General features: G+C 38.0%; 1 protein-coding gene across 1 annotated transcript in view; it reads left to right on the top strand.

Annotated features, from left to right (window-relative positions):
* Nucleotides 1-22,540, top strand: part of pdgfc (platelet derived growth factor c) — a 56,187-nt gene that overhangs the window by 17,931 nt on the left and 15,716 nt on the right. The window contains exon 2 of the mRNA XM_087799422.1: nt 16,699-16,891. Coding sequence (XP_087655548.1) covers nt 16,699-16,891 — 193 coding nt within the window. The remainder of the gene's footprint in view (nt 1-16,698; nt 16,892-22,540) is intronic.

Genomic DNA, 22,540 nt, shown 5'->3' with positions numbered 1-22,540 from the left:
AATTTCTAGTTCCTTGATGACAAAAGGTATTATTTTCTGACTCTTCGAGCTTTGCTTCCCAAGGCGAGTAGTGATGATCCGATTAAGCCTCATGAAGCGTTGTCATAATGTTCAGAGCCCACTAGATGGCAACCTTTACTGTGCGATCTATATCTTTGAGCAACAATTTAAATAAAATCATATTTTTTTGGAGCAACGGCAACTTCTATCAAGTTTAGAAAATGATGGAACTGCTGGCTGAAGCTTCATCATTACCCTTAAGAGCTCTAGCTCACTACAGTTTAAACAAATTTAAATTTATTTTTTATTTAAAGTTCACCAAAAACGATATTTCTAACTTTGATTTTGATTTGATGAAAGTCCAAAAGAGGGTGTTAAAAGAAAGTTATTCAAAGCTATAAACGCTTGAATCTATTCAAGGAAAAAAGAAAAATCTGTTGTTCAACTGAAATATGAAAAAATATTGTCTTGCAAAAATAAGAATTTAAGGGTACGTAACTAAATTCCACAAGGGGCCAAAATCTTTTACTACTCTTACAATTGTTATAGTTACCAAAGTGTACGAAGTAAATCCAACATCATGACGATGCTACGCTATGAAGTTAAAGTTCTCCCCCGTCTGAAATCCTGGCAAACAAGAGGTTACGAGAGCAGAGCCCATTCAAATGTCAAAAAGTGCAAAAGCCCAACACATTAAAAGCTTCTTTTTTTTCTGGGAGATTAAATATTGCTAACCCCAACCACGGCCACTCTGCTGTGACTAGAGGGATGTCAGAGCACGTCAGCAATCCTAGAATTTGCCACTTCTCATTTGCCGAGATCTCAGACGGGGAAGAACTTTGTAAAGTGATGGTTTAAAACATCATCATTATGAAGGACCAACTGCATCTTGGAGCAGAAGACTTAAACAATTGAAACATGTGAGTACAGCTGGATTTGGGGAATAGTTGCCCTTTTACAAGGATAATCAAATTACCATTAAGTTCCTTTTATTCAAACTCAGGTTTACTCTTATTAGAAACGTCTGTATAATTGCTGACCTAGACAATCTCTATTCCCTGACCTAGCTTAATCGTGGCCATATTTATCACATCATCATTAACTTAAAATAACTTTGATTTAAGCCAATATTGTAACTGGCCACTTAGAATGATTTAGTGGGTTGAATTTGGCCATTGAAAGTCTTCCTGTTAGAAACTAGCTTAATTCCTGCACTTCCAACACTATTACTTTCGTCATGCATTTAAGAAGCCAGAACAAGGTAGAAGTCAATTCACACTTTCTTACTGTAGAAACTTTTACTTTGGCAGCGACTTCTGGACAAAGTTTTCGAGCTAATTCAATCAGAAATCATTAGCCTGAAGCGCCCTAAGCCAAAAAAAGCCTGTACAATCTCAACCAGGTGATCGACCTGGATCTTTGATCAGGCCTAATCCCAGGTTCTGGTTCTGGTCCTGCAAATCTGTCCTTCAATCTCGCCGCCCACAAATCAAACCGCGAATCCCTCGGAACATGGAGTCGTGCGGCGCGCAGATGTGTCTACAAAGCGGCTCGGAGCTGCCGTCCACAGCTGCGCGGCGAGGCTTTAAAAAAAAAAGACATGGTTCATCTGTCAGAGGCTGGTGTTCAGCCAGGAGGAGAGCAGCGGCGGTATTGTGAGAAACATCCTGTGGACTCTGTCAGTCCATCTATCCTTCACCAGCCAGCTTTGATATTGATTCAGAGTTGGACAGCTGCGAGGAAATTGGGGTCGATATGGACTGAACTGCATTAATGATGATCCCTTTTGCCGGAGCCAGTAACAAGCTGTCATTTTCAATATACACTTAAGTTACATCTCTGCATATGTTTTAACATCTTACAAATGTTAAGTAAGCAGTGAGCATCATATCGTTCCATCCTCTGCCATCAATTTTTGAACAATAAGCCTGATTTTTGTCTCTTGCAAACGGACCAAGACCGACTTCTTAATAAAAACAGTGACATGTTTTTAATAAAAACAAAACAAGATTATTTTAGGACTCAACAGCAGTTAATCGGTGGAGAGGACAACTACTTGATCATGGGTTAAAGTACAAATTCAAGTTACAACTCAATTTGTGGAAACAAGGTTTAACTTAAATTTTTTGGCGTTTAAAAACAGAATCATTTAGTTGAGTTTGACTTGTGGAAAAATGGATTGATGGCTCATGGGTAAACCACCAGATTAGTGTTAAGACTCTTTTTTTTCTGATCGTGATTCAATGGCAGCGGGTTAAACTATAGCTGTGTATCCGAACCTCAATGGTGGGAAATAACTGTAAAGGCTCATGAGTTGTAATTGAATTTTTGGATTTTGATTGGTATATAACCAATTAAGGGAACTATGGATTGGGTTTATCGTTTGATTTAAGTTTAGACTGAGATCTATGTCTCATAAGTGAAAATAAATTAAAACAAGTAAAAAAAAACTTGAATTTTTGCAAAAACATATTGACAGCTTGTAAATTTTGTCTTTGGATGTGAAAGAAAATAAATTTTTCTTGAATTTGATACATTTTTAAAGATTTTGAGTCATAAACACTCATAAACCAATTTCCCATAAGTTAAATAATTTAATAAAAACTCCACAATTACGTCAAAAATCCGTTTTTGTGACTGTGAAAATTGAACATTAACCCCGTAATGTCCACAAGATAAACATAAATATATGCTTTACATAGTTATTATCGTATACTTAAAGTCATTGTTATCCTGCTGTTAAATAATGTTTATAATAAATACATATTGAAATATTAAAACTGCAGGTGAACATACTGTAAATAGTATTTGATAACTTCCTGTGTTGGTCTTGATATCATGTCTAAATCCAGGCTCACCAGCTCAGACACCAAGAATTCCAGCGGGTCAACTGCCGCAGCGAAAAGTCCGACACTCAATCTTCTTCATCCTGGACGCCAAACACAAGTGTGGGCACTAATTAGAGGCTCCGGGAAACCATTCAGGGGCTAAGAACCGCGGTAACCTGAGCAGAAGCCGTTTTTTGTGGTGACAAGTTTCGTTCGGCGTATTGAACCAAAGCTCTGGGGGGTTAAAAGAGTTCAATTTCTCTTTGGTGTCGCCGGCTGTTCACACATCGGCAGTGCTTACACGCCACTGAGAAATAAGTGCGATTGTGGCTGCAGCTGTGGATTCAGATGTTTCCTGTGAAATGATTTCGAGGCTATTTATTATCGCAATTGAGATGGGGTTGTATTCCCTTCTAAGAAAGGCACAATTTCATGGATATTAGTCACTGAATCAATTTGCCTTAACAGTTGTGATGAGATTTTTCAAAAATAGATCAGCCTCAAGTTGCGTTCCTACCCACGTGAAGCTCTCGCCAAATGATTGATACACAAATCATGGATGGTGTATTCCAACTTTTTTTTACACCTAGGCCTAATGTCATCCCTGATAGCCTGTCAAGATAAGTTTGTAGGCTCCTACTATGCCTCCTGGTTGATACTTAACGCTACAATCCCCTTTTTCTAAGGAACACACCAAACAGCTGGAGGTCTTTTTTGTCTTATTTTCCATGAAACCAGTGCTTTCCCAAGTGGTCTGTGGGTCACCTTTTGAGGGGGTGCATAAAAAATGTCATACCCACAAAACACATGTGAAAAATATGTCCCTTTGAAATTAATAAAGGCAGGATTGCAAAATATTTTTAGGAATTAATTCCATACAAAGCCAATTCCTTGTAAAAATGATCTCAAAGTTGTATTAAAAAAGGGTCAGAAGGTAAATAATATATTCCCGACCATTATGACCTCATATCCAGTTCCAGTGCAATCCCTTATTTTGCAAGATTAGTGCTCATTTCCCTCTCATGACTAGATTTTTTATTTCATAATCGAGCTGGCAGGAAAACGCTTTTACAGGCTTTAAGAGATAAGCCCGAGCGCCCACGGCTTCCAAATGACTGCTGTGTCATTTTGTTTGCTGAGGTCAAACATCAGTTTGGCGATATCACATGACTAACAGCGGCTAGGATAACGTTTCATTTGACAAATGCATCAAGATGTGTCAGCTGCTGCCACCTCCGCTCGCTGGCTCATTATTGGTTGTTATATAAAATGACTTCCTGAGATAAGTGCATGCCTTATCGTGTTTCTGTGTTTCTATAGCGACATACAGATTTGGATGTTTATTCACACAGTCCACGTTGTAAAGCCTTCAGCTGCACATTTGCTAAAATAATGATCTTTAGATTTAACAAAGGAGGTCCAAGTACAGATATTTGGGGCACCCCATATTTAAAATCTTTGCAGATTGTTATGAGTATTTTTCTTGTCAGTGTGCTGCTAGGTGACCTATCCACCCCTCTTGCCCCAGGTAGCTGGGATAACTAGTTTGATTATTTATTATTATACCTTCAGAAGTACGGCAAAGGTTTTCTCAAATTCAGAGACTATTTTTATGAATTGAATATATAAATTAGATGATTTTTATATCATGAAACGCTGTTTCTCTTATCTTTTGCTTCACAACTTCTTCCACTCAGTTGGCTAGTGTGTGATTTTCCTCCTTTTTTCTTCTATTTACAATTTTTGTATTGTTAGGAAAATGAAGTGGGTTGCATGCGAGTACCAGATTGGTCTCGGGCCAAGAGAGCCACATTTTGGCAGAACTTCGACCAGCTGCCCCCTCTGGATGATTTTAACGTGCCATTGTGCGTCAGTCGGAGGATTTGGATGGCTCGGGTGAAAGCATTTTTATCATTTCTAACATTCTTCCAACCAGCTTTAGTCCACACGCTGCTGCCGGCAAGACAAACACAAAACTCTGTTTTCGCTCATCAACTGTCCAATGAAGATATAAGCGACCACAAACCACTGGAAGCCTTTTCTCTGCCTTTTTTTTTCCTGAAACCAGCTCTTTCCCAAGTTGGTCCCCGATGAGGGGGTGTGCGTTAAAAATACATTTCTGATAAACATATGCAAAAAATGTCTGTTTAAAATACAGAAGCAGGATGGCAAAGTATTTTTTATGAAATGATTCCCAACCAACGCAAATCCTTGTAAATGTTATTTCCTGGTGGTTGGAAGGTAAATAAAAGATTCACGACCATTGTGAATTCCAACTTTGCCAAGATTAGTGTTCATTTTCTTCCCTCGACTCAGTTTTTATTCGATTTTTTCATCATTTCTAACATTCTTCTAACCAGCTTTATTCCACACTCTGCTGCCAGCAAGACAGACACGAAACCAGAACAGATTTTGCTGATTCATTTTCCTATTAAGATACTGTGTAAGTGACCACAAACGACAAAGTAAACAAAAGCTAATGAATTGTTAATGAAAATGAAACATTGTTATTGTTACATTGACACTTTAACTGCTAACCAAGATTCACTGTATTGTATTAGCAATATTATTTAGGAGTATAAATATACATTGTTATTTGATTGCTGAATTGGATTTTCATAAAAAACTTTCATTATACTTTATGTACTCACTAATTGAGCTTGGTGCGTTATTTAAAAAAAAAGAAAAGAAGTTAAATAAGTTGTGTAAGATATTTAGCTATATACTGTATATCCAGTATATCTATTGTTAATTGCTTGCAAATTTTATACAATTATATTTCATATGTTTTACAGTTACCTTTTATAGTATTTTAATTGTATAAAATTTGTTTTCGATTATAACATATTTTTAACGTGAAAATAAAATAAAATAATAAATCATTAAATTGTTAGGACTACTACAAGCTGGCGCAGAATATGTACTAATGTAACACTTTAAAATACAGTTTCTTTTTAATCCATCAGGTGTCAGATTAAGATTTGTAAGGGTAAAATAAGGTGATTATTACAGGGTTGGATTAAGGGCAGCAGGGAATGTTGCCAGTATGTCGTGTGATGTTAGCTAAACGTTGGTGTATCCAGTTCCAGTCTAATGTAGCTATCGTGTGTACGGCTGTAATAGTAACTGAAGTTCTCCGATAGATTAAAAAAACCTGCTGCGAAAACAGAGCTACGGATGAATGACACGCTATTTAAATGTATAACATGTTCAGCTGTTAAACTGTTTATAGAGAAAGGACATTAAAGTGTGTTTGCTTACAGACACACACACACACACACACACACACACACACACACACACACACACACACACACACCGCCCGGCCCTATCAAGTGAGGACATCTGATCTTGTATGAAGATGTCTCGCTTCAGCTGGACGGCGGGCGGCAACAGATGTCTCTGCCGGACTGAACGGGCCAAGTTGGCGGGCTTCAGCACAAGATTTGAGAGCGAGACCACCAACCCTGCCAGGAAAGGTGTCGACTCAGCAGGAAGTCATCTGCCCTGATTCCCCTCCTGCAACGTTATCTGGCCCGGCTTAAGACTGTAGCGTATCATGTTGTTAAAGTGTTGCATAACAATACAGGATAAGTATGTTATGTGATATCTGACCTAATGACATAGCTTGTAGTATCCACCTGTTGAAGGTAATATTTGTAAACGTAAAAATAGCCGCATCGGTATCTGTAGTAGTATAATTATGTAATGAGTGGTTTTCAAAGTACCATATTTTTCAGGCCAATAAACGCAACAGATTATATTTGTTTCTACTGTCTTGGCTGCAATGCTGCTTCAATGTATTATAACTACAAAGCCTCCCATTGCGGATTTTAGAGTTATACTACTTGCAGAGTTATATAATTGAGCATTGCATTGCGGATGGAGCCTCCATGAGTAATACTAAGTAAGCCTTGGGATCCACTTCGTAATATACCAACATCTTGACGTATGTTTACAAGCGGTGTACCACATAAAGACTATCCATCGTCAGGAAGTAGTACCCAAATTAATCTATATGGGAGATTCAAAGGCTCACTATCAATTTTCTAAGGGTATCTTAAGTAAAATACGGTATAGGTAGAAGTTAGAGTTGTTTCCACAGTATTTCAAATAACACATTTTCTTTCGGACGCCATCTACTGTGCATATAACTGCCCACTACCAGGCTCCCTAACATCATACCCTGCACCTTAAAATTGTAATTCCTCGGTTACTAAATGGATATAAAAGTCCAACTTTATAGAATCTTATTGGATACAGAAAATAGTACAGCTGGACCTAATTTTCATGCCTTCAAATTAGAAAGAAATTCTGTAGTCGTACAAAAGATCTGTTCTTTGTACAAGAGAAAAGGGAAGTAACGTCATCCAGGCGATGACTCAAGAATTATCTCATTCGACTCATTTGTTTTCCTCAACTGCCAGTCTTAGGTTTTTATGTCATTCGTGTTCACCCCTTTATATGGAATCCATTCCAACTAGAGATACATCCTGTCGATTAGTTCCAGTCAGTCTGTCCTTCCCTAATCAGTCCCTCTTTCAATCTGTCCGTTCGTCCCTTTGCCTTTCCATCCCTCCCTCTATCCATCCATTGTTCCTCTAACCATCTATTTCTTGGTCCCTACTTGCGTCCACCCATTCTTCTGTCCTTCTGTCAATCAATCCTAAAAGTTGGAATTGAAATGAAACCCAGGAATCTAGAGACACTTCTACTTAGAGAAAATGTCTTGAGGGTTAATCTCTCTGTGGTGATCTAGGGTGATCTTCTTTCATCGGCATCCGCGCGAGCGTCACACATGTTGCACTTCCTCTACAGAAGCATATGCAGGGCAGATTAAACCCCAACGGAACCAGATCCCACGCAGCCAAATTATGCTTTAACGGTATGAAAGATTCCCGCAGCGTATAGCAGCCCCTGACTGTAAACCTTAAAGCAATAAATATCCTAAGCAGGGTTGGGAATTAACTGCACCTGCGGTTACCACCGAACGCTCCTGATTAGCTGCAGATGTGATTGCATTGGAGCGGAAACCTTTGCTGTAGGAGAAATGGAATTCCTTGGTACGGTTTCTTCACCTGACACGAGCCGTCCGTTGGAGTTTGATTCGGGCTCTGATCTCGACGCAGTGGAGCACAGATTAGAATCAATCTGGGTTTGGTGACACGGACTCGACTGTGGTTGAACAGGAAATAGCTGTCGCGAGCGTTTATCCAGAGGACGCCCGGAACGCCGTTCTATAGTAACAGACCGATCTGTATTTCCAACGCAGGAAAATAATCAGTCGGAACATGATCCTCGCAGCGGTGAAACTCCACACCAATTGAATTTGTCTCTGCCTAAACTCACCGGCTCCTTAATACACAAGTATTTTTTTGATTTGAGGGAGAATTTGTGAGTTTTCGCTGAAGGTAAAAATATCAGCAAATTACATTTGTATCCTTACATAGCTACAAATATGCTTGCAATCAGAATTCTTCAAAGTTCCTTTAGTGACCAGAAAATGTGTCTTGTCGCTGCTGTTAATTTCGTTTAACGTAGAATTCTTATCTTCGGGAATTATTGGTGTGTTGTTCATAGTTCGGTACCAAATAAAGTCAATCCTTCCATTCATTCATACACCCATTTTTTAATCATCCATCCATTAATCTATCATCTATCCATCTACCCATGTATCCATCCATCTATCAATGCGTCAATCCATCCATCCATTCATCCAGCCATATTTTAATCCATCCTTCCATTAATCTATCATCTTTCCATCTACCCAATGTATTAATCTATCCATCCATCCATGTGTCAATCCATCCATCCATTCATCGACCCATATTTAAATCAATCCTTCCATTAATCTATTAACTATCCATCCAACCATGTATCCATCATCCATCAATATGTGAATCAATCCATCCATCCATTTTTAAACCCATCCATCTATTAATCTATCATCTATCCATCCACCCATTTGTCAAATCATCCATCCATCCACCCATTTAAAAAATCCATCCATCTATTTATCTCTCATCTATCCATGCACCCGAGTTATCTCTCCAACTATCCATCATCCATTCACCCATCCAACCACATGTCAATCTATCCATCCACCATTTGTCAATCCATCAAGTATCATTCTTCTGACAATTTCAATCCATCCATAAATCTGTATCTGTCTGTATAGTCATCCATCCATCCATTCTCTCATCCACACCATGTGTCTATCCATCCACTCATCATCTATCCTTCCACCCATTTGTCAATCGATCATCTATCATTCATCCAACCATATGTCAATTCGCCCATCTTTAAATCTATCATCTATCCATCTGTCAATTCATCCATATTTCCAAGTGTGCATCCATGTGTCCATCTATCCATCTAACCATCAGTTTATGCATCCATCCATCTATTTTTGAGGACCTCTGTTGAAGGGGGAGATGCCAAGAAAACAGAGAAGATGAAGACCACCAAAGTGGTGAATAAGGTCGATTGGTGTGACAATGGAGGATGATCAGGATGGATACAGGTGAAGGCGTAACCTGATGGGAAATGACCAAGGAGTTTGAAAAAGTATTGGACCAATCAATATATTTCATCATTTTTCAAAATCTTATGGAGTCCCTGTAAAAACATTTAAATTATTTAGTTTATTTAGTGAATTCTAGTTAAATTATTTTTAAAATATTGAAGTACTCATGGCTAACCGTAAAGAGCTCTTTCAAACAAAATCCACATTAAAACGACAGGAAACTTCCTCATTAATTTAGGCTACTATTAAGCCTCCTCCCTTTTTATCTTGTTTTCCTTGTTCCTGTCATTGTTATCGGTCATGTCAGCGTGTTCGCTCACTCCTCCACATGTGCTCCGGTGTCTGCTGCTTTGTTTTGGCAGGCGAGAGGTTAATGTTTGACAGTGTTGGGGCCACTACCGTGTGAACAAAGCACAATGGCTGCTCTGTAGCGGCTCCTATTTATTCAGAGTCACTTCCTCCCTTAATAGACGCTCTCCTTTCCTCACCGAGGTGGAGGAAGAAAAAAAAAAAAAAGTAGGTCAAGGAAAAGTCATGTTTGAGGGAATTCACTCCAGGAGACCGCTTCTCTTGATCACTCGATGACATTAGTTAACCCCGAAAGTGAGGTCATTGGAGAGTCAGAGTTACGCCCACGATAAGACGAGCCTTTTTCAGGCCTCAAAGGAGGGAGGAAGAGGAAGCTGTCTGAGTGGACTATTGTTTTCAGAGGGCATATTAGGAGCTCGGGAAATGATTTTTTTCATTTTATTATTTTACATTTATTCATCAATCAAACACCTATTATACATATTTTACATTTACAAAGAATGTCTTTATTTTTTAACATGAACATTATGTGTAAAAAGGTAATTTACTAACCCAGACACAATTAACATAATATGACAAATGCCAACCAATAAATCATCTTCAAAACAAATTAGAAAATTAAACCTAATTATAATGCGACATACATCTAACCTTATTAATTGACATTAAAACATATAAGATTGACAGTTCTTCTGATGAACATTTGAAAAACAATTCCTTTTTTTATATTAATACAATTAATATTTAATATTTCAGTAAAGGAGACCGAGTAAAGAAGACTGTAAATGTGGGTGAAATATTATTATTTAAAACCTTTAATATCAGTAAAAAGTGCATTAACCCCTGTGTTATCTCAGGGTCAAGGCGACCCAAGGGCACGGTGACAAAGAGACCCAAAGACAAAACAAAGGATTCCACAAACACTTTTTCCTTCGGTTCACCTTGACCCTGAGATAACACAAGGTTTAATTAAATGTCTATTTAGTGTTAATGTTAAAAAACATAGTCTGAAAATAAAAAAGTTTAAAAAAAATTACCATCTTATTTATTTAAAAAAAAAACACATAATTTTAGTATAAAAATATATATATATTTAAACAGTAATGTGACATTCCGACATTTACCTGTTTCTATCCTGTCAAACGTTCAATCCAAGAACAAACCACACTTGACCAGCTTGGCAGCTTCAACCTCCAGCTGCCTCTGAAGAAGTCGGCTTCATGTTCCCCCCTTAATGAAAGCACACAAAAGATCCACTGTCAAGAATTCAAGTGTAGCAAACAGGAATGCGGAATTCTCCTGCAATCATCCGCTGATGAGTCCAGGAGGATGGAACATATTGGATGAAGAACGATTTCATCCCTGGAGATTTTTTGGAAATATCTTTAAATCTGTACCTTTCATGTGAGCCCCCCCGGCTCCCCTGAACGTAATAGTGGACTCAATTGTTCCCTGCACATCCTGCCTGTAATCATTCTCGAACTCAATGTTTCCATGGTCTTGTTTGCAAGGGGAACCCCTAAAAATGCTGACAACGTGTGTTCCAAATTAAGTTTTACTCTGTGGTGCTTAATGGCCAAAACCAACAGTTTTCATTAATCTACTGTTTCGAATTTAGTCATGAAGGAATAAAAGAACAAGATCATCATGTATGGGCGAATAATGTTCAAGAAATGAAATTACATGTTTTGGTTACAATATCTATAAATACATTGAAATTCTTCTTCAAAGACTCGTGAAAGAAATAAATACATTTTATATATAAGATTAAATACAATAAAATAACTTTGAAACATCTTGTTAGTTAAAAAAGAAAATAATAATATAACGGGAAACTAGCTACTACAGGAGATATTGAAGAGTCTCATGTAGACATGCTAAAGAACTGGTGACAAACTATTATTTTTCTTCCAGCATATCCCAGCAACTGCAGGTGAGAGGCAGTATACACCCTGAATAGATCACCAGTCTTTTGCAGAGACACGTATGGACAATTTAAAGTACTCAATGAACCTCTATGTTTTTGGATTGTGGGAGCAAAACCAGTTCCTTTAGTAAACTCATTTTACCTTCCTCAAGCTGGAAGTGAACCCGCCACTTAATTTTTGCGACGCTTACCACTACAACAAACTATTTAATTTAAAATTAAACAAAAGAACTTATCTATATGGAAATAACTTAAATCCCTCCATAGATTATACGAAACAATATTTTTTGGAGACATTTTTTTCCCAAAAATATAATATAAATGCAGAAAAATGTGTGATGTTGAAGGACAAATAGACAGAAAATGAAAAACAAGTCAGCAATAAACTAATTAAATGAAATAAAAGTCACTGAATTAAATGTATTATTATAGTAATTGAATTGTATGTATAAAGTACTTACAGCAATATTGAGTGAGTAAGTAAGTGATTTATAAAGGGCCTTTCTAGACCAGGGTCACACGCTTGAACAATCAAAAGCAATACACATTTAATAATACCTTCAAATTTAAAATCTCAAGGTCAAGACACATAAGACAAACACAGGAGTCCCAGAAAATCAGGGAAAAGCCTGCACAAATAAAAAATTCTTAAGATGTTTCATAAAAGAGTCAGTAGATCATCAAACACAGAAAGAGAGGAAGATCGTTCTAAAGCTTAGGAGCAACAGTCTGGAAGGATTTCTCTCCTCTGGTCCAGAAGTGTGTTCAGGAACCATCAGTAGATTCTGATCCACAGACCTCAGAGCCCGAGCTGGGGTGTAAGGCTGGATCAGATCACTGATGTAAGGAGGAGCCTGACCATGAATAGATCTGAAAGTAAGAACCAGAATTTTGATCCTGAAAGGAACTGGCAGCCAATGCAGATTTTTAAGGATCAGGGAAATGTGAGTTCTTCTACTAGAGCTGCAGAGTTTTGTATTAACTGCAAGCGAGACAGCTCCTTCTTATTTAGACACCAAATTAAACTGTTACAATAGTCCAAACGAGAAGACACAAACACATGGATCATAATCTCCAGTTTTTGATGAGGTCAAGGAGAAACTCAATAATCTATTTATAGCCTGATATCTAGGCCACTTCACATACGCTTTCATTAAAAGCCAGTGTAAACACAGCGTGGTCTAGAGAACCTGTGGCCATAATCAATCAAGTCGCTCCTCGTTCTTTTGCTTATGAACTTTAAGAGTGTGTATAGTCGAGCCCGCAGTAATGGGCTTGTAATTAAAAAATGTCACCGTGATGGAGGGCCGAGCTTTAATGGAATAAAAAACTGTCAGCCTCGCTTCCGCCCGAGCCGGTCACAGTCAATCATCCCTCGCGTTGCGACCGGCAGAAGAAGACATATGAAGGAACATTAAACATTCTGACGGGGCAACAAGTGGATTTTTCATTCCGTGTTGTGGAATCCTGGTTTTAAGGTCGTGAAAGAGGCTTTTCATTGGGTTTGTTTTTCCTCCATCTGGCGTCCCATCGCTCGCTCCCACCTGGCTCCTCGCTGAACCAAAATGAAAACATCAAAGTCATATTTGCAACCTGAAGTAATGGTCTCATGGTATCGATGCTGTTTTATCTACTTATTCACGGCCTGGTGAAGAAGAAGGAGGAGGAGGAGGAGGAGAAGGAGCGTGTTCTTCTGTTTTGCGAGGGAGTCAAACGGGGTCACTGGCGAGAGTTGGAACTTTTTAAAGCGGAGTTCGCAGCTGTTGGAAAACATCTGTAGCGGCAGACGTGACAACATTTTAAGAGCACACTCTCTCCATCCCCGCTGCTCAGACATGACTAATCAATAACTGAGTAACAGGATCCAGACAGTTTTACTTCTCCTCGAGACCATCGTGACGGCACATAATCATTCGACTTTCCCAAACTTGACCCTCGTTTGTTTTCTTATCGCCCCCATCGAACTGTCTCATTTGAAAGGACGCAGGACTCATTTTGTTCCACGCTCTGATTGCAGACCCATCAGAGCGGACAATGGGTCACACAGAGGAATCAAATGCGTTTAAAAGTGAAGGCGTGCTGGGGAGAAGGTTTTTTTCTTCGGAGCTATATTTTCTAACACGGCTATTAAGTTAAGTGTTCTCGCTGTGCTGCAAATATTGGTTTTGCCAAGAGGACATTGATGGGTCCAGCTTTGATTATGTACCAATAAAATGTGGTATGAATAGAAAAATAACTTTGAATTAACTTTTTGTTTTGAGAATCTTTAATTTAAAAAGTCTTGGCTGCTTTCTTTGCCCAAGACAGTCAATTTTAAACTAATTTTAGTATAATTTAAATATAAATTATTGTTTTATTTACGTCTAGATTTAATGGTTTAACATTTTCTTGTTTACACTGAATTAACCCTTGTATTGTCTCTGGGTCAAGGTGACCCGGATGCCTGGAAACAAATGTGTTTGTGGTATCCCTTGTGTTGTCTCTTAGTCCAGTTGACTCGACAATACAACACACTCACAATAAGAATGATAGATTCCACTAGTATAGAAATTCCGGTAAAGAATATTACAAATCAAAATGATTAAATATTTAATACAATTAAATGTTTTAAATGATGAAGAAAACCTTTAACAAAAATACATATATTTATATATTTTTTTTTAATGATTTTTTAAATATTTTTTAAATATATCAGCAGTATAGTATGTAATGTTTTATAATTAATAGTCAATAAATGCAATGATGTCATTAGATGATTATTTAATGCGTTGTGTAATAAAAAACAATAATAAATATTTACAAGAGAAACAAGTTATTTAAAAGTAAAAAAGTAATGTAAAATTCCTGCTGGTTTGCACAACTATAATACAATTGAGCCACAAACTCCTCCAGGGACTGATGAGAAGATCAAACAGCTCCTGCAGCTGTAACACATTTACTGTCAGAAATAAAAATCCAAATAAACGATTATCTGTTCACTCAATGACAGTTGTGGAGGTCTTGACGGTGATTGAAGCTGTTGTCACATTTGAGCATTGAAATATAATATTGAGATGAATCTTGATTTATGACTTATGATCTGATCAATTTAAGTCTTTCTTGGAGCAAAACTTCACACAGCAATTTTTCTGTACATCGCTCACATGTCCCTGATAGAGTCATCGCTGTCATGTCTCCGCCGAGGGTGACAGAATTGGATGTGGAGTCCAGCGGGGCGACAACCGTTATTAAAACCCTGTGGCCGTCCATGAAACCATAAATTCAACACATCAGAGAAAATTGCCACACTTCTGCTTGCTGATATTTTGAACGTTTTGAAAACACTGAGTACAGAGTTTTATCAGTCAATTGTAGGTAAAGGCAGCTGGTCTTCATTCGTTGAAAGGTGGTTCGTGGTTTATTTCAAAAATATATAAAGGATATATTTCTCATTACTTTAGCTGGAATGTTCTAGCTAATTTACTCTCTTGAAACAAATGTACTAGCTCTTGAAACAAATGTACTAACTCTTGAAACAAATCTACTAACTCTTGAAGCAAATGTACTAACTCTTGAAGTAAATGTAGTACCTCTTGAAACAAATTTACTTACTCTTTAAACACATTTACTAACTCTTAAAACAAACATACTAGCTCTTGAAACAAATGTACTAACTGTTGAAGTAAATGTACTAACTCTTGAAACACTTTTACTAACTCTTGAAACAAATGTACTTACTCTTGAAACACATCTACTAACTCTTAAAACAAATGAATTAACTATTGAAGTATATGTACTAACTATTGAAAAAAACATACTAGCTCTTGAAACAAATGTGCTAACCCTTGAAGTAAATGTACCAACTCTTGAAACATATGTACTAACTCTTGAAACAAATGTACTTACTCTTGAAACACATCTACTAACTCTTGAAACAAATGAACTAACTATTGAAGTATATGTACTAACTATTGAAAAAAACATACTAGCTCTTGAAACAAATGTGCTAACTCTTGAAGTAAATGTACCAACTCTTGAAACATATGTACTAACTCTTGAAACAAATGTACTTACTCTTGAAACAAATGTACTAACTCTTGAAACAAATGAACTAACTATTGAAATATATGTACTAACTATTGAAAAAAACATACTAGCTCTTGAAACAAATGTGCTAACTCTTGAAGTAAATGTACCAACTCTTGAAACATATGTACTAACTCTTGAAACAAATGTGCTAACTATTGAAACAAATGTACTAACTCTTGAAACAAATGAACTAACTATTGAAATATATGTACTAACTATTGAAAAAAACATACTAGCTCTTGAAACAAATGTACTAACTCTTGAAGTAAATGTACCAACTCTTGAAACACATTTACTAACTCTTGAAACAAATTGTTCACAGTTTTTATATTTGTTTCAAGAGTTAGTACAATATGACTAATTCTTGAGCAAAATTACACATTCATTAACCAATTGTATAAAGGTTCTGAAGTTTGTATTTTGTTATCAGGAGTTTTGCACATTTGTTTCAATGGTATGTCAATTGGCGTCAAAGTATGTAAAAGTATTTTTTTACTTCCCTGCCACTGAACTTCATATTCATCTTCTGCCTGTGTCTGAGGTCAGGTCACTGTGCAGACACACAGAGCACTAAAAGAACGACTTTCCTTTCCCAGAGGAACCTCTTTCTTCTCTTCTGGGAGAATACCAAGACGATCCCAGGTCATGTCTCTCTGACGTGTCCTGGATTTGCCCCAAGGTCTCCTCCCAGTTGGACATGACCAGAACACCTTGCAACAAGGGTCATCTGAAGTTATCCCGGCTTCTTGATCTGGAGCAGCAGTTGCTCTGGTTTCAGTCTCTCTTGCATCAGTGAGCTCCTCACCTTATCATGTAGGGAAAGTCCAGACACCCTGTGAAAAAAAAGTAGCCGCTTGTATCCGCAAATCTCTTAATTACTACCTTAAGTTATGACCATTAAAGAGAGTGGAAAAAATAGATCAACCATACTGGGATTTACTATTAGAAAACATACATCATTTTGTAAAAAAAACTGTCATAGCAACCCTGAAACAACTTATCTTTAATATTGTGTTTTTTTTTTTTTTTTAATCTCTCAGGAGTTCAAGAGTCCCAGGAGGAGAAGATCATCACAGTGACAGGAGAGGGAATGGTTCAGAGCCCGGATTTCCCAAACACTTATCCCCGGAATATCATGTTGGCGTGGAGACTAGTGGCGCCGAGCAACATGAGGATTCAACTCGCCTTCGACGAGAGGTTCGGGCTGGAGGACCCGGAGGACGGCATATGCAAGTAAGACCATATCTAGCGTGTCCGGGATATTATCCGCCTGGTTGCACCTCATCTGATGGTCTGCTACTTTGTATCGAGCTAAAATAAACGACGCTAGCAGCCGTTGTCAATGGTCAGGTGATTAATATGGAATATTTGGCAATGTTGTTTCTAAAAATAATGTTGAAATAAACCTGGGGAGGAAACCCGCAAGGCCTGCGAGGTATTTCGTAAAAGCGAACGAAAAATGTATTTGTGTTGGCAAGCGATGGGTTTAATGTATGTAATGTGGGACAGAGAATGAATCAATCACTGTCGTAGGTCCGAAAGAGGGGCAGACACTTCATTTATTCAGTGACCACATGAGGACTGGAACTTGGGGGCCAGATATATATAATATATATATATATATATGCTACACTTATAACTGGTTCATATTACATATAGGAAAAAAAGGAAAAGCAAAAAAGCTTGTGTAATATATATGATGTGTGGTCAGACAAAAGCTCCCCAAAATAGTTCTGGAATCTAAGCTATGAAAGTTTGACTAATAACAAAAGTCAGTTTTGATGGTTGCAATGCAGTGTCCAGTCAAATTTTGTATTATTTGGAAAGCTGTTTGTATTGGATAAAATTTACTATGCTAGCTAATGTTTCAGCTTATGATCTGTACATGACATAACCTGTTTCATTGGCTCTAAGAAACTTAGTGTGTAAGTAAAATATGGTTAGAAAAGAGATGAACTACACAATACTATGTACATCTGCAACATTTTTCTTACCAAGAGTTCACCCAAAGTTCAATTTTCATTTTCAACTCACCCTCCTTTAGACTAAGTGTTTGGGTTTATTTTCCGAGTAATAGGCAAAAATGTCCTTTTCAAAGTAGCGACTGATGCTCAGTTGTCTTTATCTTCATTTCTGTCCAAAATGACCTTCTTAAAAACATCACAATACCTCCATACGTCTCATCTGTAATGTCCATTTTGTATTGAAGTCTCGACATGAGAATTTTTTTGGGAAAAAATTAAACAAGTCTTTATTTAAAGGTTGTTTTTAGTGGACGCTGCTAGGTTAGCTGCTGGGCCAACATCCTACATAGACATAAGGTACTGCGGGTAAATACCGTGAGCACTGAGAGTAGAGATAGATAGTAGACTGGAGACAGTTTTTGGATGTTTAAAAGTGCGTCATTTCGGACAAAAATGAAGACGAATAATACCAGTTGCCATGTTAAAATGGACATACATTTTTGCCTATAACTCTAAAAAGTCGACATGAGAGTGAGTAGACAATAATCGATATTTGAATTTTGGGTGAACTTCACTCTTTAAGGGAGAGTAGATGATTAAATATGAGCTGTCACTTCCTGTATTGCTGTTTTTAGCTCCTTCTATTGAGTGATCGTTGTGTCGGTTGCATCAATATCTTTTGTCTGCTTTTTTTCTGGCGTGTCTTGTTGGTTTTAGTAAATGTTGTTATGTCCTTAACAGAAAATCGTATTTGAGAATGGTTTTCACCTTAGCACTCACAAAGGAAGTGTTGAAGAACACTTTATGCGATTGTAGATATGTTATATTTAATCTTGTATCACCTTATTTATGGACATTTATTGTTTTACCAGTCTACCTGCTAGCATACACGCACACACTTACATATTACAGTTTATCCATATTTATGACAGAGCCCACTTTCCATTACCGCTGGAGCTTGACTCTGTTGCCATTCATTTTTAACAGGAATCGATTCCGTGCATTATGCTCACTGCTGCGCTGCCAATATATCACAGCTGACTGGTTATCATAGAGGAACCCACTCAGGGCACAGAAGAGGGGGTTCACACCGGCATTCCTGGAGAGCCCTCTATTGGTTAAGGGACACAACTGCAACAAGATGTGGCTTCATATGCATGTAGAAGATCTTTTTTTTTAAATACAAAATGTAAGAGTAGACAGGTTACATCATAGGGTTGCATGAAGAAGCCCCCCCGGTGAACCTACATGGTGGGTGAGACGCCGCGGTTAATGAATGAGCTTGTTCTCTAAACCCTGTGAGGAGAAAGTTCCACTGTAGGGCAGGGTGATGATTGACAGGCTTTATGCCGACCCGGTTGTGACAAGACGCTGCTCGTCGGCTTCCTCGGGGGCAGGAGAGACAATAACAACATCCCTTTTTTTTTCTTTTTTTTTTTTAAACCAGGGTCACGCAAGTCACCGCCACGTCTACCCGAGCATTTTTCATTTTCTTTATCCGCCCTCCCCCCAGCTGAGGGCCAACAGGTTTTGATTGGATCCCAAGATACACACTTCTGGCAGCGTTGGCAGACAGATGAATGCCGCGTGCAATCACAGGCAGAAACAGATTCACTCCTATTTGTTTTTCTCCAGTTTCTCTTTCTCGCGCAAGTATAGCCGCCAGCTAAGTCTGTATTTCTGTTTGATGTGTGCTTACATGTGCGTTCACAATTCAGGCGTGCGCTCCAACAACGTGGTTGAAAGAAATGTTGGCAACGCTTACATTAAAACTAATGAAGTGATGATTGACATTGATATACAGTAGATATTACATTTTCAGTCAGGACTTTAATGGAGCCATTTTTCACACAAATTGAGTCTTTTTTCTACCTATCCCAACCTATGTTAAGTTTTATACAATTCAAAGCAACAATAATCGATTTCTGTGTTTCCTTTTTTCAGCTTCGGATAGACATGAGTAGACTGGTTATGGATTTAGATCTTAAAGTCGGCCCCCAGTTCATAAGTCATTAACAATGAAAATATCTTTCAAACCAGCATGATGCAAAGTCACAATAATGTCCTGAAGGACATTTGGGAAATTAAGTACTCACATTGAAGACATCAACAGTAATAAAACAAATATTTATCCACTATGTAGTTTTCTTTCAGCAATGATCTCAATTGATTATGTTGCATTTTTAGCTTTGGACTAATTTTTCTCTTGGAATTGCACTTTTTACTTTCGGGCTATTGAGTCAGACAGACACAGTCAGACTGTCTATGTCTGTCTGACTCAGTACCATTTTTTGGAAAATCCAGGCAATTTGGCAAGAAACAAGTGACTAAATGATTCTTCTGTTCTGAATGAACAGAGTTGTTGAAGGACAATTCAGTTTGGCATTCTCAATTATCCAGAAAGAACAAAAAAAAGTCTGATGAAATGAGTTTCTTAGTGAAGGTCTGTGCTCTCTGAATGCTTTTCTCATGTTAGAACTTGATCTTGGCTTTTAAGATACTTGCTAGGATAGAAAGTTGTTGGTATCAGTTGTGTTGTTAAGTTACCAACAGAAGATAATCAGTTCCTATGGGTAATACATAACTAGCATTAGCCACTTGTCTTCCATAATTCCCTTAATTTATCTTGATCACTGGCATTGAAAGCAACCGTCAAAAAAAAATGTTGATTGCGACAATAATGGAGTGGTGATTGTGGCACAATCAGGACAGCAGTTAACCTTCAATATGTTTTCAGCGACACCTTTTATTGGCCACATCCGTCAATTAAAAAGGGAAATTTGAAAATTGGGGACCTAGGAAACAAGCCGTAGCACATTGACCAATCAGAGCCCAGATTCTACGGTGATATATGCGCGGAAAATCATAAAAATTACAAGTAAAATAATAAACTTTAGGAGAACGATCTTCTGATAGATCAATTTTTTTCCCAATTATCTTCCACCACTTTAATCTACACTGGCTTTCCACTAACTCTAGACAGAACATCAGTAGGTTGGTTTTCTTTTCATCTTGTCCCTTGAGATATGATAGGATGTCAATTTTGTCGTCTGCAACCAACAACCACTTGAGCGCAAGTAGCCTGACAAATGTTGCACACATGTCTTCACCTCTTTGTAGTAGGCTGTATGACATATACCACATACTTGAACTGTCCTTGATCCTAACAGTGGGTTCGCTTCTGCTTAGATATTCCCGACAAGTCTCCGGGATCAAACGAATACCATGGGGAGAAATATTCTAGCAGCAACCTGGAGCCAAGGTGTCAATGCTGTGAAGGGGGAGAAGTCGAGTCAAGATTTGCATCGATATTCTTTTTGTGTGAAGGACAGAGCATTCCTATTAATCCCAGTAGATATAGGTGAATCAAAGAGATTGTCCTGCAGCGAATTGACAAACCAAGGACAGAACCTTCGCTCTAATCTAGCTCTTTTTGTACGTGAAGTAAAAAGTATTTTTTTAGTGTAGTCAGGAAAGTGTGGAGCTAGATTTGTGTTCGATGAACATCTCTCTTGAGTAAGGTAATCCTATCTGTGCTTTCTTGCTCCTCTTGTTGGAATTCTCTCCACCGCATCGCTCATGCATGTATGTCGGAGCATTTGTAAATCCGAGAAACCGCTGTTAGACGTGGTGATTTTGAACACATGGCGATGTGTAATGATCAGAGTGTCCTGCATTATTGATGAGCCATCTGTCACAGCTCTGGATCTGTTTGAAGACTGTTTTCCAGCAAGGAAATGCGTGCCTTCTCACTGACCCGTAACATCAAAATGAAGTAAATTGAAGTAATCTGATATTATCTGGTTGCCAGAGAGATTCACATCCATGCCAGAGACACATCATGGGTGTATGTAACATTTATGGAAAACCATCAGTGAACTCAGAGCGTTCCGTTTGGGAATAAAGTGGAGCGAAAATTGGATAATTATGTCTTCAGCAACGGTGAATAATTAAAAATCCATCCATAGATGAGTGTTTGGATGAAATGTACTGTATATCTAGATTCTTAATCCACAGAACAGAAACGTTGAGGTTATTGGTAGTTCAAAGTTCTTCATTTAAATTCAAATGAATGGTTCGATTCCCCGGTGGCCATCTTGAACCAGCAATGTAATTATGTGTAATGACAAGATGTTGAAAGAAAGAAAAAAAAGACCTTTTGCACACATTGGAGGCTTCTTTAATTAAGTTTGACACCTCTGAGATAAGGTGTCCTCTGCTTTGTGCCAATGATTAGATGTTAATCTGTTATGAATGGAAACTGTGCTCACAGTTCTCTTGAATTGCTTTGTGTATTAATAGATGAGGCTACCAAACATGGTAAAGTGGCAGGAAGGGAAGCCAAAAAACGCTGGGAAGACAAATCGTTTAGCTTTTTCATAGTTTAATTCAGTCTATACATTCCCTGTACAACTATTTTCAGTCTAATGTCCACTAAGGAAAATGACTTATAGAGACGTTACAGAAACTTCAAAGATGTCTCTGGGATGTCTCAGTGAAGTCACTGCGACTCCTAGGATAAAAGTGAATCTTTGTTGCGGAGACTTCGCCTCAAGGTCTCTTCACTCTTCTAGGTCTCAAGAAGGTCGCGAAGAGAGTTAAAGTCGCCCACCAGTCAAGGGCAAAGTAAGTCTCTGTGACGTTGCCACAACTTAACTGAGATGTGTCTGAGAACTGTAAGATACTTAAAAACATCGCCAAAAACACGACTTTGGTCAAGGAAAATTATCCACGACCAGCAGAGACTAAAGTCGCAGCCATGTAGTGAACTAGTCTCCAGGCCGATGCGATAGCTGCTTAAGGTGTTCTCATGGACACCCTTCTGGTGAGATACTCCGGGCATGTCCGTGTGCGAGAAACCTTTTCTTAAAAATCCTCCCTAGCCAGAAAATATCTATGGATCTTCACTTCCTACTTC

This window comes from Callionymus lyra, chromosome 9 (genome assembly GCF_982586985.1).
Source record: "Callionymus lyra chromosome 9, fCalLyr1.hap1.1, whole genome shotgun sequence".
NCBI lineage: Eukaryota > Metazoa > Chordata > Actinopteri > Syngnathiformes > Callionymidae > Callionymus > Callionymus lyra.
The sequence above is the reverse complement of the archived record's forward strand: the minus strand, read 5'-3'. Positions and strand labels throughout refer to the sequence as shown.